We start from the raw sequence: 17,587 nt of genomic DNA on the forward strand, positions 1-17,587 counted from the left end.
GGATCTCACTCTGGTTTACCTACGAGGTTTGGTAGTAACTTGATCTGAAGTTACATGATCATCATCATTAACTTCCTCACTAATTGGTGTAGGAATCACAGGAACAGATTTCTGTGATGAACTACTTTCCAATAAGGGAGCAGGTACAGTTACCACATCAAGTTCTACTTTCCTCCCACTCACTTCTTTCGAGAGAAACTCCTTCTCTAGAAAGAATCCATTTTAGCAACGAATGTCTTGCCTTCGGATCTGTGATAGAAGGTGTACCCAACTGTCTCCTTTGGGTATCCTATGAAGACACATTTCTCTGATTTGGGTTTGAGCTTATCATGACGAAACTTTTTCACATAAGCATCGCAACCCCAAAATTTTAAGAAACGACAACTTTGGTTTCTTGCTAAACCTCAGTTCATAAGGCGTCGTCTCAACGGATTTTGATGGTGCCCTATTTAACGTGAATGCAGCTGTCTCTAATGCATAACCCCAAAACGATAGTGGTAGATCGGTAAGATACATCATATATCGCACCATATCTAATAAAGTACGGTTACGATGTTGGGACCATTACACTGTGGTGTTCCAGGTGGCGTGAGTAGTGAAACTATTTCACATTTTTTTAACTGAAGGCCAAACTCGTAACTCAAATACTCTTCTCCACGATCAGATCGTAGAAACTTTATTTTCTTGTTACGATGATTTTCCGCTTCACTCTGAAAATTATATGAACTTTTCAAATGTTTCAGACTTCTGTTTCATTAAGTAGATATACCCATATCTGCTCAAATCATCTGTGAAGGTCAGAAAATAAGGATACCTGCTACGAGCCTCAATATTCATCGGACCACATACATCTGTATGTATGATTTCCAACAAATCTGTTGCTCTCTCCATAGTACCGGAGAACGGCGTTTTAGTCATCTTGCCCATGAGGCACGGTTCGCAAGTATCAAGTGATTCATAATCAAGTGATTCCAAAATCCCATCAGTATGGAGTTTCTTCATGCGCTTTACACCAATATGACCTAAACGGCAGTGCCACAAATAATTTGCACTATCATTATTAACTTTGCATCTTTTGGCTTCAATATTATGATTATGTGTATCACTACGATCGAGATCCAACAAACCATTTTCGTTGGTGTGTATGACCATAGAAGCTTTTTATTCATGTAAACAGAACAACAATTGTTCTCTAACTTAAATGAATAACCGTATTGCAATAAACATGATCAAATCATATTCATGCTCAACGCAAACACCAAATAACACTTATTTAGTTCCAACACTAATCCCGAAAGTATAGGGAGTGTGCGATGATGATCATATCAATCTTGGAACTACTTCCAACACACATCGTCACCTCTCCTTTTACTAGTCTCTGTTTATTCTGCAACTCCCGTTTTGAGTTACTACTCTTAGCAACTGAACCAGTATCAAATGCAGAGGGGTTGCTATAAACACTAGTAAAGTACACATCAATAACATGTATATCCAATATACCTTTGTTCACTTTGCCATCCTTCTTATCCACCAAATAGTTGGGGTAGTTCCGCTTCCAGTGACCAGTCCCTTTGCAGTAGAAGCACTTAGTCTCAGGCTTAGGACCAGATTTAGGCTTCTTCACTTGAGCAGCAACTTGCTTGCCGTTCTTCTTGAAGTTCCTCTTCTATCCCTTTGCCCTTTTCTTGAAACTAGTGGTCTTGTTAACCATCAACACTTGATGCTCTTTCTTGATTTCTACCTTCGTCATCGCGAAGAGCTCGGGAATTACTTTCGTCATCCCTTACATACTATAGTTCATCACGAAGTTCTACTAACTTGGTGATGGTGACTAGAGAATTCTGTCAATCACTATTTTATCTGGAAGATTAACTCCCACTTGATTCAAGCGATTGTAGTACCCAGACAATCTGAGCACATGCTCACTAGTTGAGCGATTCTCCTCCATCTTTTAGCTATAGAACTTGTTGGAGACTTCATATCTCTTAACTCGGGTATTTGCTTGAAATATTAACTTCAACTCCTGGAACATCTCATATGGTCCATGACGTTCAAAACGTCTTTGAAGTCCCGATTCTAAGACGTTAAGCATGGTGCACTAAACTATCAAGTAGTCATCATATTGACCTAGCCAAACGTTCATAACGTCTGCATCTGCTCCTGCAATAGGTCTGTCACCTAGCGGTGCATCAAGGACATAATTTTTCTGTGCAGCAATGAGGATAATCCTCAGATCACGGATCCAATCCGCATCTTTGCTACTAACATCTTTCAACATAATTTTTCTCTAGGAACATATCAAAATAAACACAGGGAAGCAACAACACGAGCTATTGATCTATAACATAATTTGCAAAATACTATCAGGACTAAGTTCATGATAAATTTAAGTTCAATTAATCATATTACTTAAGAACTCCCACTTAGATAGACATCCCTCTAATCCTCTAAGTGATCACGTGATCCATATCAACTAAACCATGTCCGATCATCACGTGAGATGGAGTAGTTTCAATGGTGAACATCACTATGTTGATCATATCTACTATATGATTCACGCTCGACCTTTCGGTCTCCGTGTTCCGAGGCCATATCTGTTATATGCTAGGCTCGTCAAGTTTAACCTGAGTATTCCGCGTGTGCAACTGTTTTGCACCCGTTGTATTTGAACGTAGAGCCTATCACACCCGATCATCACGTGGTGTCTCGGCACGAAGAACTTTCGCAACGGTGCATACTCAGGGAGAACACTTATACTTTGATAATTTAGTGAAGGATCATCTTATAATGCTACCGTCAAACAAAGCAAGATAAGATGCATAAAGGATTAACATCACATGCAATCAATATAAGTGATATGATATGGCCATCATCATCTTGTGCTTGTGATCTCCATCTCCGAAGCACCGTGCTTGTGATCTCCATCTCCGAAGCACCGTCATGATCACCATCGTCACCGGCGCGACACCTTGATCTCCATCGTAGCATCGTTGTCGTCTCATCAATCTTATGCTTCTACGACTATCGCTACCGCTTAGTGATAAAGTAAAGCATTACATGGCGATCGCATTGCATACAATAAAACGACAACCATATGACTCCTGCCAGTTGCCGATAACTCGGTTACAAAACATGATCATCTCATACAACAAATTATATCACATCATGTCTTGACCATATCACATCACAACATGCCCTGCAAAAACAAGTTAGACATCCTCTACTTTATTGTTGCAAGTTTTACGTGGCTGCTACGGGTTTAGCAAGAACCGTTCTTACCTACGCATCAAAACCACAACGATAGTTTGTCAAGTTGGTGTTGTTTTAACCTTCGCAATGACCGGGCGTAGCCACACTCGGTTCAACTAAAGTGAGAGAGACAGACACCCGCCAGTCACCTTTAAGCAACGAGTGCTCCGAACGGTGAAACCAGTCTCGCGTAAGCGTACGCGTAATGTCGGTCCAGGCCGCTTCATCTCACAATACCGCTGAACCAAAGTATGACATGCTGGTAAGCAGTATGACTTATATCGCCCACAACTCACTTGTGTTCTACTCGTGCATAGCATCAACGCATAAAACCAGGCTCGGATGCCACTGTTGGGGAACGTAGTAATTTCAAAAAAAATCCTACGCACACGCAAGATCATGGTAATGCATAGCAACGAGAGGGGAGAGTGTTGTCCACGTACCCTCGTAGACCGAAAGCGGAAGCGTTAACACAACGCGGTTGATGTAGTCGTACGTCTTCACGATCCGACCGATCAAGTACCGAACGCACGGCACCTCCGAGTTCTACACACGTTCAGCTCGATGACGTCCCTCGAACTCCGATCCAGCCGAGTGTTGAGGGAGAGTTTCGTCAGCACGACGACGTGGTGATGATGATGATGTTCCACCGACGCAGGGCTTCGCCTAAGCTCCGCAACGGTATTATCGAGGTGTAATATGGTGGAGGGGGGCACCGCACACGGCTAAGAGATCTCAAGGATCAATTGTTGTGTCTCTGGGGTGCCCCCCTGCCCCTGTATATAAAGGAGCAAGGGGGAGGCAGCCGGCCAAGAGGAGAGGCGCGCCATAGGGGGGAGTCCTACTACCACCGGGAGTAGGACTCCTCCTTTCCTTGTGGGAGTAGGAGAAGGGAAGGGGGAAGGAGAAAGAAGGAAGGGTGCGCCCCCCTTCCCTAGTCCAATTCGGACCAGACCATGGGGAGGGGTGCGGCCACCTTTTGAGGTCTTTCTCTCCTTTCCTGTATGGCCCATTAAGGCCCAATACGAATTCCCGTAACTCTCCGGTACTCCGAAAAATACCCGAATCACTCGGAACCTTTCCGAAGTCCGAATATAGTCGTCCAATATATCGATTTTTACGTCTCGACCATTTAGAGACTCCTCGTCATATCCCCGATCTCATCCGGGACTCCGAACTCCTTCGGTACATCAAAACTCAATAAAACTGTCATCGTAACGTTAAGCGTGCGGACCCTACGGGTTCGAGAACTATGTAGACATGACCGAGACACGTCTCCGGTCAATAACCAATAGCGGGACCTGGATACCCATATTGGCTCCCACATATTCTACGAAGATCTTTATCGGTCAGACCGCATAACAACATACGTTGTTCCCTTTGTCACCGGTATGTTACTTGCCCGAGATTTGATCGTCGGTATCTCGATACCTAGTTCAATCTCGTTACCGGCAAGTCTCTTTACTCGTTCCGTAATACATCATCCCGCAACTAACTCATTAGTCACAATGCTTGCAAGGCTTATAGTGATGTGCATTACTGAGTGGGCCCAGAGATACCTCTCCGACAATCGGAGTGACAAATCCTAATCTCAAAATACGCCAACCCAATAAGTACCTTTGGAGACACCTGTAGAGCACCTTTATAATCACCCATTTACGTTGTGATGTTTGGTAGCACACAAAGTGTCCCTCCGGTAAACGGGAGTTGCATAATCTCATAGTCATAGGAACATGTATAAGTCATGAAGAAAGCAATAGCATACTAAACGATCGAGTGCTAAGCTAACGGAATGGGTCAAGTCAATCACGTCATTCTCCTAATGAGGTGATCTCGTTAATCAAATGACAACTCATGTCTATGGCTAGGAAACATAACCATCTTTGATTAACGAGCTAGTCAAGTAGAGGCATACTAGTGACACTCTGTTTGTCTATGTATTCACGCATGTATTATGTTTCCGGTTAATACAATTCTAGCATGAATAATAAACATTTATCATGATATAAGGAAATAAATAATAACTTTATTATTGCCTCTAGGGCATATTTCCTTCATTAACAAGGTCAACAATGGAAGCAGAACTCATAGCATTAGACACGGCAACAGTTGAAGCAGAATGGCTTCGAGAACTTTTGATGGACTTGCCGGTGGTTGAAAAACCAATACCAGCTATTCTAATGAACTGTGATAATCAAACAGTGATCGTCAAGGTAAACAGTTCTAAGGATAATAAGAAGTCATCAAGACACATGAGAAGGAGACTGAAATCTGTCAGGTTCATGAGAAACTCCGGAGTTATAGCGTTGGACTATATAAACACATCGAAGAATCTGGCAGATCCCTTCACAAAGGGTTTATCACGAAATGTGATAGACAATGCATCGAAGGAGATGGGATTGAGACCCACTACATAAGTTGTTCATGGTGGTAACCCATTCTTTGTGATCGGAGATCCCGTGAATTAGAATTGGCGAGACAAGCTATTGGATAACTGAGAGGAGAATATTTATTTGACAAAAATCCACTCCGCCATGATGCAATTCTCTCCTAATCTGTATGGTAGGCTGATATTTATCTTAATGTGTTCTGAATGGCTTGGGTAGGCAAAGATGTTGTCCTACAGAACATCTAGAAAGAACACACCTATATGAGTTAGACTGTTAAACGTCGCGGTCTGTGAGAGTTGGGTGTTCTCTAAAAACTCATGAAGAGGCCCCGGAGTATGACGTATATGCTCCTACCCGCGGGAAAGTTTTCAGCGGTCTAGTATCGGTCAAGGATTTTACGTGAAACTTGTTTGCACAAAACTTGCAGTTCAAGGCGTAGTCCACTGTTTAAGTTGTGAACGAGTGTAGCATGGAGTTCTAGGTGGAAGTTCAACTTAACAGTCTTCACCGAAACACCGGTATATAAACAATGTTTTGGAATGGTAGGCAAATTTATGTGCCTCTGGGATCTGGTGGGGGATTGTTGGAATTATTGGGCATAACCCATATAATAATTCATATTTTGTGCCAATAATTCAAAGTAAATCCCAGAGGCTCATGTGGCCCATCCATGCATGACAAGGTTGTGTGGAAAATTGACCAATGCCACGTGTATGCGCTGTTTTATCACGCGAGAAGAAAGTTGAAACAATTGACGCATAAATGGGAGAAGAAACTGAACACTTCGTGTGAGTTTTAGTGCGCTCGTTTCTTCTCTTCTTAATGGTTTTTAGTGCGTCTGTTTAATGGTGTTTATTGCACCGGTTTCTCTTCTACTAATGAAGGCCAGTTTCAACTCTTCTCACGTGTATAAGAGGTCGCTCCTCTGTTGTTCCAAGCAGCACAACAACCTTTCGTCTCATTCCAAAGCATTGAGCCGCCTATCTCTTTCCCATCTCTCTTCCTGGCGTGCACCGGGAAGTGAGACAGCAGGCCTCCGAAACCCCGCCTCTTGTGATCCGGTACGGGAGAGGGGCGATCAGGTTTTTGGGGAGCGTCCTTACGCGACTGCTGGAGTCTTGTTCATCGTGGCTGCGAACGGCGACATCACTGACGATGAGTTCCCCAACGACGACTTCTTCCCCGACGTCAACAACCTCTTCAGCGACATGACGATCGAGACATCTGCACCTTCTGCTACTGCGCCGTATGCCATCTTATCCTCATTGTTAGGGCTAGCATTTGGTTTATTGCTAATAGCAATTGACATGCATATGATGTATTTTGCTTATGATTTTGATTGCATGACTAGTCTCAACGAATTGTTGCTAGTTTCTAGTTTCATCAATATATTGCTATTCATGTTTTATCCATTATTTTTCTGGATTAAACTAAATGGGAAAATGCCTAATTATTCATCAGTGTCTTCGGTGAATCTCGCAGGATTCGGGCGGTGATTGTCTTTGGTGGATCCGATCTTTGTTCTTCTATGTCAGTGTGTCTTCTGGTTGGGTCATTTTGATCTATGCTTGTCTTCATTGGCGGTGGTTGCTATTCTAGAGTGTTGATGTTACGGGGTCTTAGCACGATGACTTATCAACTGTTTACTATAACAAGCTTTGCCCGGCTCCAAAGAGGGAGGGGTGATGACGGTGGCATGCTTTCTGCTTGCTCCAGTGCTTGTAATCGTCGCTAGGTGGTACGTGAATCTAATGTAATTTTTATTGTTTCCGGTGGTCATTGTACTGCAATGATTGATGATGAATACTTTATTTGTCCCGTAATATAAGACGTTATATTAAATGTAATAATGTCTAATATATTACGGGATGGATGGAGAAGATCAGAAGTTTTCTCGCAAAAAAAGTAAAAGAAAAGAAAAATACGTGAAAAAGAACCGAGGCTGTGGCCTCAGATGGGCGGCCCAGTCTCGCGCTCCCTCAGGCGAGGCTGCCCTTCCCCTGTTCTCTTGTCTGAAAAGAAATTCCCCTGTTCTCAGGGGCAAAAAGTTGAGACAGTTCCCCAGCGCAGCGACCTGGTGCGCCGGCGGCTCGCCGCACCGGTGGCGGCAGTCCAGCCAGGGGTTAGTCCCGAGTGGCGCATCTCTTTAACTGTGCTCCGCTCCCGATGTTTCCTCACGAAGGTGAGGCAGCGATTCGCGCCGACCCGGCGCAGCGGCGGCTGCAAGTGCAAGGTCGCCGGCGAACGGATGCCGGGGGCTAGATCAGCAGTCCGTCGACGCGCTTCTTCCGAGGTGAATCCTACGAAATAAAATCTTCCTGGAAAAGATTCCGGTCAGTTGATGTTCTGGTTGCAGTAGCAAGCGTCTTGTTTGAGATTTTTTGTTACCCTAGTTACAAATTCCGGTCAGTTGATGTTCTGTACTACATGCATTTTGGCTAGTGCCTTACCTTCCTGGTAGTAATCATGGATTACATTTCATCAGTTAATCTTGTTTTCTCACTCACACGCCTGAAAATTTAGATTCAACTGTGGATTCTTTTTACTGTTAAGTAAGTAAAGGAAATATGAAATCAAAGTTAGACTACAGTTCTCGACACATTTGGAATACTTGTTTGAACTTCTTACATTGTTACATAATTTTACATCTCCAACAGATGGAGTCACTCTTCACCCCATATTATATCCAGAAACCTAATTATGACTCACATCTAGAGGAGAAGCTTCTCTGCTGGACAATGTTGCTAAACATGAAATGCAACCTAATCCGAATGAAGTTGACATGACAGATAATATGTAAACAGGAGTAGTACTAGCCAAAATATTTTGATAAGACTACCTGATCATACAACACCCCTATGACGAAGAATGCACTGAAAGCAATCATGAAGGCAACCTTATAGCCCGTTCGTTGTTTTGACATAGTGGTGGCTGGAGGTGCTTCTGTTGAATCACACTTTTGAATGAGCATTGAACCACAGAGCCTTGCATTCCCATCAAAGCTCGAAGTCTCAAATGTGTTAAACTGGCCTCCAGATGGAATAGGACCTTCTAGGTCGTTCTTGGAAATATTGAACGCCGAAAGGGAGTGCAGGCTGTTCAGTCCAGATGGGATTGGGCCCATGAGATTGTTATTGGACAAGTCTAGTGCCAGAAGACTTGTGAGATTGCATATTGACTGTGGGAGCTGTCCCGTCAAGTCATTCGAACTCAAATTGAGAGAACGGAGGGATTTCAGCTGACCGATCTCCCAAGGGATCTCACCAGTGAATTTATTGTTGCTTAAATCCAGCACTTTAGGGAAAGCATTCAATCGGCGGTATTGTCGTGATAGAGCAGTATAAATAGTTAGTTTGAACACCCTTGGGTCTAAATGGGCTTTAGTCTTCTCTAACTTCAGCATTGGCATATCCATCAGTGTTGTTGGAATTCCCTCTGTGAGGTTGTTGTTTGATATGTCCAGATAGAACAAGTTGCTTAGGGTTTTGATCCAGGCTGGTATTGATCCAGTGAGTTGATTGTTAGCTAAGTTTAATATTTGTAAGTTTGGTAGCTTCGATATCCAAAATGGCATATTACCTAACAACTGGCAACCTCCTATATCCAGGACCTGAAGATTCTGAAAGCCATCAATTATGTCATCCTCAGGCATGAGCTCTGCCATGAAGTTATCCCCGATAAGCAGGATGGTAAGCTGCCTGCAGTTCTGTAGAATGTGAAGTGCATTTGTGATATTTACGAATGAGTTGAAAGCAAGTGAAAGGAAGGCTAAGTGCTTCAAATCGCCTATTTTTGGCGACAGTTGTCCATGCAAGTTGTTTGCAGATAGCCGCAGGGCAATGAGTTTGCTGCAAGAGTATATACTTTCTGGAATTGTGCCAGTGAAGTTGTTGTACAGAAGGTCTAAAGTTGTCAGATTGGGAAAGTTGGAGAAATCAACCTTGTTAAGTTCTCCACTGAATTTGTTGCTCTTGAAGTCGACTGTTATAAGATTTGTGCAGTTACTCAGAGCTGATGGTAGGTCCCCTGACATGTTGTTGCGGTCAAAATATAACTCCTCCATTCTCTTGAGCTGACCTATAGAATCTGGAAGCTTGCCACTGAAGTTATTCCTTCCAAGATTCAGGGTCACGAGATTGCCGAGGTTGATTATGTGCGCACCATCCAGTACTCCATGTAACTCATTGTTACGGAAAGACAGGTGCTCCAACGAGGTAGCACGGAAGAGTTCATCTGGGAGGGTTCCACTGAGGTTGTTGTAGCCAGCATTGAGCACTCTCAGAACAGAGCAATCACCAAGTCCTCGGGGGATGCTACCACGGAGTTTGTTGTAACTCAGATCAAGCACAGCGAAAGATGGTGAACCGTTGCAGAAATGAGTTGGTATCTGCCCAGTGAAGCTATTATTGCTGCCATTGAGCGCGATAAGATTCTCCATTGATTCCCATATGGTGGATGGGAACATCCCAGTGAACGAGTTACTCGATATGTTTAGTACCTGCAGAGGCCGGGGAGGGGTCGATGATGGCAGCTCGTGCAGTGCTCCACTGAGGCGGTTGAAGCTGACATCTAGAACAACGATGCTGGGAGAAGACACCAATCCCCGCGGCAGGCAACCGGACAGCGAGTTGTGCGAGAGGTCAAGGAGCTTCAGGCCGTCGAGGCTACCAAGGGACTCTGAGATGTTCCCCTCGAGGCTCTTAGAAGCCAGCGAGACACCGGCGACCGCCCTGTCTGTGCCGCAGGTGACCCCCTCCCACTCGCAGCAATCCTCGCCGTCCCGCCATGACGCCGCGAGGCCACCGTCCTGCGAGAGCCCCGCGAGGAATCGGAGAAGGCAGATCTTCTCCTGCTGTGTGCAGGAGCTGGTGGGGGACACCAGGGAGATGAGCAGCACAAAAGCAAGGCGAAGGGAAGCCATTGGTGATTTTTCTTTTTTGCTGTGTTTCATGTAGGGGGAATGGAACAGTGTTTGCTGGTGAAACTAGCATGGAAACCTGATGGTGTTAAATCGTGCCCTGGCTGGGTAGTGCAGCAGCGGTCCAACGGAGGAAGAGCGTGAGTTCCCATCTGGGACTCTGGGTTCCGAGCTGGGGTTCAAGTAAACCGCGTGGCCGTGGCACCTATATATCAGTAGTTGTGATGCTTGTCCAGAACGGGATTCAGCATAGTTGAATACAGAATACTCCTAGCTTTGCTTCATTTTCTAGGTGAATAGTTGAGTAGTACTCGTATGTGCTTACCCACTTGGCTCAAGAAGACCATGACCCGATCGTTTGTTGGTTGTATTCCTGTGGATGCTATAGATTTCTTGTCGTTGATTCAGACTCTTCTCGCATTCAGCTTTTATTTTTACCATTCTCTGTCTAGGACTTGTCACTCCTTTTTATTGTTCATGGCTTCGGATACAGTAGTTCTAGAAGTTGAGAATATATACGTGATTTTACTTCATTTACCTTTTATATGCAAACACTACGAACCCTGCCACACGTGTGGCACTTACCATTTGGGAAAACTTACTGTGATAATCATAACAGTTTTGCTAAAGCATATCTAGATGTGACATAAGTATTGCACATTTAAGTCATATGTCATCGATCTTACATTGAGATTCGTGTGAATAGTTTCTTTCTCTTTTTTTCTTTTCTCTTTATGCTTGATTCACTCACTTAGATGTGCAATAATTAGAGCACATCTAGATGTGCCCTAGACACACCCCATAACATAGACCTAGATGGCTCCCTCGGTCCTCAACAACAAAAATCATGGCTTAGAGCATCTCCAACCAATCCTTATAATCGGTTAGAGGAGGATAAATTCACGTTTTCTCCTCTAAAGTGCATCTAACCGAACCCTTATAACTGGTAGTGGAGGATATATTTTACTCCTTGGCGTCCCGTGGCCCTTAAATATACCCGGTCGCCCACTCGTGGAGTAAAAATTCTCCTCATCCCACCTCTCCTCCTCTTCCATTCCACTGCAACCCAAGCCCCCGCCGTAAAAAATGGCTGGATCTAGCCTCCTTCGCTCCCCGCCATCGATTAGAAGCGCGGATCAGCGGATCCGCGCAGTCCCGAGCCCGTGGCCGCGGTGACGCTTCCTCCTCCCGCGACGGTGGTTCCCACTTCCCCTACCTCCCACCGTCGTCGTCACCGCAGATGAAATACATCGGCGTGCGACAGCATCGGTGGGGGATTGGAGATCACCAACTGCGAAACACATGAGAAGATTTGGACGGGATCTTGCCACTTAGCGATGCAGGCAGCGCGATGGTATGACCTAATGTCGATGCATCTCCATGACGCCAACGCCCGGGGCAACTTCCCCGACAGCTTGCCGCAGTTGACGCTCGTTGACCCGTGGGTGGCCAATACAGAAAGATCGGGAGGCCAGCCAGCACCTTGAGGCGGAGCAAGCCGACGAGGTGCACATGGTGGATCTCCATCATGTGTACCCAAAACGTGTCGAGGAGGAGCTAATGGTGTCCCACTAAGGGGCCTCTCACCATGTTGACTCCCAGCCTGGTGGGCCGGGCTGAGGACTTGTGACACCCAAAAAAAATTATTTGGCTTTCTCAAACTTTTATTTGATTTGAGGGATGTTATTTAAAATTTTCTGAAGTACTCTCCCTCTCAAAATATTTTCTTTTATGACAGGTGTTTTGTTTTGGATTCACCCAAGACTTGATTTTGGTCTTGGAGGTTTTTCCATCTTATGTGGACTCAAACCCAAATGTTTTTCATTTGGGAAATTTCTTTTGAAAATCCTTTAAAATAGCCCTATGGCATTTGGAGTGATCTTTTCCCCCTTTTCAAAATCTCTTCTTGCCATGACATGAGTGGAAATCCCCTCCGAAAAGCCATTCCCCATCTTTGTGTCAAGTTATATTTCAAATCCAGCAAGTTGAACCTCCCCATATATTTTCTTCCCTTTAAAATAATTTCTGCCTTCTATTTTGACCCTTGGAGGTTTTCAAAGGAACTACCAATTGTACTTTGAGTTTGGCCTCCAAACAAGTTTCCCTGGCTAGTCCTTAGAGCCCTCAACCAAGATCCATGAAGATCCACTGGTCTCCAGTTCAAATATCTCAAATTGTACTTGCTGCAAGTTTGGACCATATTTGCCAAATTTGATGAAATTCATTTGAATTCTCCTCCTAAAAATCTGAGAAAAATCAGGCAGCCTCTGGATGCATTGAGAGGTCACCTCACCAAGTCCCAGCTCCAGAATTTTTTTTCTTCATGCCAAATCATTTTGTCGAACACCTGATGGGCACTGTTTCTGTCAATGTTCAGAAATTCAGAGATACAGTTTCAGTGAGCACTGTCGTTTTCTTCAGAACTCCTTCTCGATCTCGCCAGTACCGCGGTGGCGCCTTGCGCCCTGTTCTCTCCTTCTTATCCCTGCGCCGCACGATCTCCTGGAGGCTTGCGGACGTCGGCGACGAGCAGGAGGAGGTGCGCCACCCCGTGAGCGACGGCAGCAGCGGCTTTTGCGGCTGCCAGAGAGGCGCAGCGTTGGCCGGCGCCGCCCAGCGCCGCCCAAGCCACCCGAGGCCGCCGCGTGGCCATCCACTCACCCGTGCACGCTGCCATCCTTCGTCGTGAACTGGTAGGCGCGGAGCGCGCTCCCTGCCGCCGCCGTGCCCGTACGGCCGCCCCGTCGAGGATCGGCGCATTACGCCTTGCCCGACCGAGGTTTAGCGGTGGAACGGCACCAGTGATCTTCCCTGATGGTGCCTAGCCCCCTAAACCCCCTGCCCAACCTCTGCCTCGCCGTAATCGCTCGCCGGAGATATCCCGTTCACGGCCACCCCCTCGGATCGCCTATAAAAGGAGGCCCCGAGCTCGAACTCGAACCCACACCACCTCTGCACTCCACCAATACCACGCCAAGCCACTGGAAGAGCCCCGAGGGAGCCTTCTTCCCCAACTCCGGCCGCCTCGACCCGCCACGGGATCCAGCTCGATTCACCCCCGTGCGTGCACCTCTACCTCTCAGCTCTTGCCAGTAGCTTCCTAGTACATCCACTCTCCTGACCCGCGCTACAATTTGGAGTTTGCAGCACCCACCGGAGTTCTCCACCATCGCCCGAACCACCGTCCGCCGGAGAAAGTGTCGCCGTCGACGTGGTGCTCTCCGACGGCCAAGTCCACCACCCACCGACGCGGAAGAACACACTGAACCTCTTGGTACCCTCCGATCTCCCTGCCTCGCCGTGGTTCAACGCCGGCGACCACCGCAGCCTTCGGGCGCCGGCGAAGTTTTAAACCTGACGTGTGGGACCCCCCCCGTCAGCCTCTCTTCTGTTCCCTCTCGAATCGTTTTCTGATGGCGCCTTCGGGCAAAATGCGTCTTCTCTTTGGGCTGGCGCATTTCTTTCCGAATCGTTTTCTGTTTTCTCAGTTAAGTCCCTGGTTCTTTTCTGTTTCATCACAGATTAGTCCCTGGACTAAAACCCTTATATCTTTTTAATAAAAGATGATTTTTGATTGATTCTTTTTCTGTCAGTCTTATAATTTTGTCTAGTTTTTTATAGTATTTATTTGGAATATTTTTGGAACAATTTTTATGCACGCGATGATTTTCACGTTAGTGTACGGTTTCGCTATACCGTAGGTTCCGGAGGAGGTGACGGAGCCGCGAACTTCGCCGAACTAGACTCCGACTTCTTCGAACCAGGCAAGCATGTTTGAACTTTTGATATGATAGGTGTTTTTGCATGTTTGCTTGAATGGTTGTGCATGGCATATGAGCATCGGTGAGTATCTCGTTGCATGCAAGGCAACTATCCGTGTGTTCCGAAGATACCGTGATCTTTGATGAGAGATGACCTGATCATGTGGTGACATGAAAGGTAGTAAGATGGTATTGTTGTAGCATGCCAGTCTTCGTCATCCGATAAACTTCGACGTTAACGTGGTCTGAGCCACGTTACCGTTCTTCCCCTTTCGTGCTGCCACATGTTTTCTGCAAAGAATGCGGTTTAGTAAGTGGTTAACCTCTTTCCTTGTACACACCAAATAGAGGGCCCGGATGAGGGTTCCATGGCCCTGGATTAAAGCCAGTCATCCGGTCAGGGGGCATGGGTGTTTCCGGTTGGGACCGAGAGGGGGGCACCCCTTAGAGCGCGCGGTATAAATTTGATCCCATGCTACGCGAGGTTGTAGCCTCCCCGTCTCAAGGTTTTTCTTGAACGTTGCCGAGGGTGATTTCTGGCATCGGAATGTTGAATGGGTGTGTACTGGTTAGATGTGTTTCTCCTAAAACACCGTAAACGGAACTAGTCCCTTGTGACTACTGAAATCCGTTGGCTGTGGTTAAATAGTACAAACTCTGCAGAGTCAAATCTCTCCGAGTCATCGTGTCCATGATCAAGGACCGTGGCCAACTTATCCATATCGATGCCAGTCCCTATGTCAGTCTCCATGGTAAATCCCCGGTGACAAGTTTGAGTGGTAAACCCGGTTGAATTATTATTCCTGTGGATGGACTAATCTTTCATTTACCTCGTACCTGAATATTCCCTTGAAATGATTTAAATTCATGAGCTACTGAGATATTAAGTTATGAAATATAAGCCCTTTATGTGATGTCGCTCAGACGTCCGACTGTTGCACTCTTGTTATTTACTTTTGATATAAGCCCTTTATGTGATGTCGCTCAGACGTCCGACTGTGGCACTCTCATTATTTACTTTTGATATAAGCCCTTTATGTGATGTCGCTCAGACGTCCGACTGTGGTACTCTTGTTATTTACTTTCGATATAAGCCCTTTATGTGATGTCGCTCAGACCTCCGACTGTGGCACTCTCATTATTTACTTTTGATATAAGCCCTTTATGTGATGTCGCTCAGACGTCCGACTGTGGCACTCTTGTTATTTACTTTTGATATAAGGCCTTTATTGATGTCGCTCAGACGTCCGACTATGGCACGCACTGTCTTTTATATTCTATTATAAGCCCTTTATGTGGTGTCGCCTTGATGCCCGACTGCGGCATTGTTATTTCTTTTATATCCTTTCGAGGAGTCATTCAGACACTCGATTGGCCCTCAGTATTACTTTGGGATTTCGGGAGGACTACCGCCCGACCCCCCTTTTATTTTCCATGCATTGCTATCTCATTGTCTGAGTGCGCCTGTTAATCTGTTCATATGCATCATGTTTACATTTATTGTATCTTATGTCTGAACTGTCTTGCGAGTACTTTCATAGTACTCACCTGGCTTGTTGATTTGGCCAGATGTGGACGAAGGCGATCTCATGGATGAAGAGTTTGATAGCGAGTCCGACGCCTAGAGGAGTCCCAGTCAGTCCCGTGCGATCCTGGATTTTGGTCACTTGTATTATATACGCTTCCGCCACCCACAATAAGAATCCTCGAGCCTCACTCCGACGCTCGAAGAGTTGTTAGATTCAGGAGTCATGTCACCCACCCCACTATGACATACCCACCACCGTTGTTTCTTTGCGAGTCAGTAGTATGCCACCCTATCCGCCTTTTTGTATTATCGGCGTGCTTGTAATAAATCGTTGAGCTATCTTCGCTCAACCTTGTATTATATTTAGTACTCCTGGTTTTTCTTCTGTGATAAAAAATTTGTCTACCAGTGAGGAGGATTCTTCTCTACTGGACCATAAAAGGGATCGGTTTCTCAATAAATATTTTTATTGGAAAATCGGTCGTGACAGGACTCCTTATCGGTCGCGTCCTGGGCCATTTCGGGTAGCCCATGATGATTATAAGGAAGATCCAGAAGGCTTGACGTATACTCCAAGACGCTGGATTTGTGGAGGACCATGCCTCCCCATACGTAGCTGACTAGGATCTTGTACCCTAGGACCCTCTGGTACCTATATAAACTAAGGGGCCATGCTCGTAACAGACAAGTTAGATCATACAATCCCGTGGTAGATTACCTCTGTACGCACTCCAACGCAATAAACACAAGGAGGATGTAGGGTATTATCTCTTCGGAGAGTCTGAACCTGCGGAAACCATGTGTCTTTGTTGCCATTGCTCCTAGATGCCTAGCTTACCCTGAGATATTCTTGATTTAGCTCTGTCAATGGTGGCCAATGCAGGTCCCGCTAGGTGATCGTCGCGATGAGAGTCAAGATCAACGCTTAGATTGAAACCAACGCACTTTGTGGCAGGCCATATGGTTGTCTTCGGCGGCGTCAACTACGTCGCCAACTCAGCTAGCCACCTCGTTCAGGTCGAGTCCTTTGCTCCAGGTCGGATCATGAGGTTCATTAGCATGGAGTACAATGTGGATCTTCACGAAGAACTGATCTTCTTGGGCCTGGTTTCGCGCTAGGTCGAAGAGCAGCACGGGCTGCTTCCCTTGGCCTTGATGTCGGATCTAGCCGAGGAGGAGGGTGAGAAGCCTTCCCCCGGATCGATGTCAGATCGGGTCCCGGAGCCGTTTTCCCTAGTCGTGGATTCACATTAAAGTTTGGGAGAGTGTGAGAAACCTCTACCAGGATTGACCTCAGGTCGGATCCCGTAGCCGCTCTCCTCATACATGATGTCGTATCAGGGCCAGAATGACCGTGAGAATATTCCATCTCGATGTCAGATCAGACCCTAAATCCGCTACCCTTGGTCTCAATGTCAAATCGAGCTCAAGAGGAACGTGTGGAATCTCTTTCGGGATCGATGTCAGATCGAGCCCAAGAGGAACGTGTGGAATCTCTTTCGGGATCGATGTCAGATCGAGCCAAAGAGGAACGTGTGGAATCTCTTTCTGTGTCAATTAATATGGATCGGAGGGGGTATTGTTTTTCTAGTTCTATACAAAAATGTTAATCATGTACCCAAAAAAATAGTCATGTATTTAAAAAAATTAAATGTATTTTGATAAAAAAAATCTTGATATATACGAAAAATATACAATGTGTATAAAAAGAGTAGTCATGAAACACAATTTTTTTTAAATG

General features: G+C 45.7%; 1 protein-coding gene across 1 annotated transcript; it reads right to left on the bottom strand.

Annotated features, from left to right (window-relative positions):
• Nucleotides 1–7,871: 7,871 nt before the first annotated feature.
• LOC109784767 (tyrosine-sulfated glycopeptide receptor 1-like) lies at nt 7,872–11,080 on the bottom strand. The gene has a single exon (XM_020343367.4). The coding sequence runs from the start codon at nt 10,588–10,590 to the stop codon at nt 8,452–8,454; it is 2,139 nt and encodes a 712-aa protein (XP_020198956.1). The 5' UTR covers nt 10,591–11,080; the 3' UTR covers nt 7,872–8,451.
• Between the last annotated feature and the right edge of the window lie 6,507 nt (nt 11,081–17,587).

Source organism: Aegilops tauschii, chromosome 6, assembly GCF_002575655.3.
Source record: "Aegilops tauschii subsp. strangulata cultivar AL8/78 chromosome 6, Aet v6.0, whole genome shotgun sequence".
Lineage (NCBI taxonomy): Eukaryota > Viridiplantae > Streptophyta > Magnoliopsida > Poales > Poaceae > Aegilops > Aegilops tauschii.

Coding starts and splice junctions, on each gene's coding strand:
- LOC109784767 (XM_020343367.4), bottom strand. CDS start 10,590: ATGAAACACAGCAAAAAAGAAAAATCACCAATGGCTTCCCTTCGCCTT.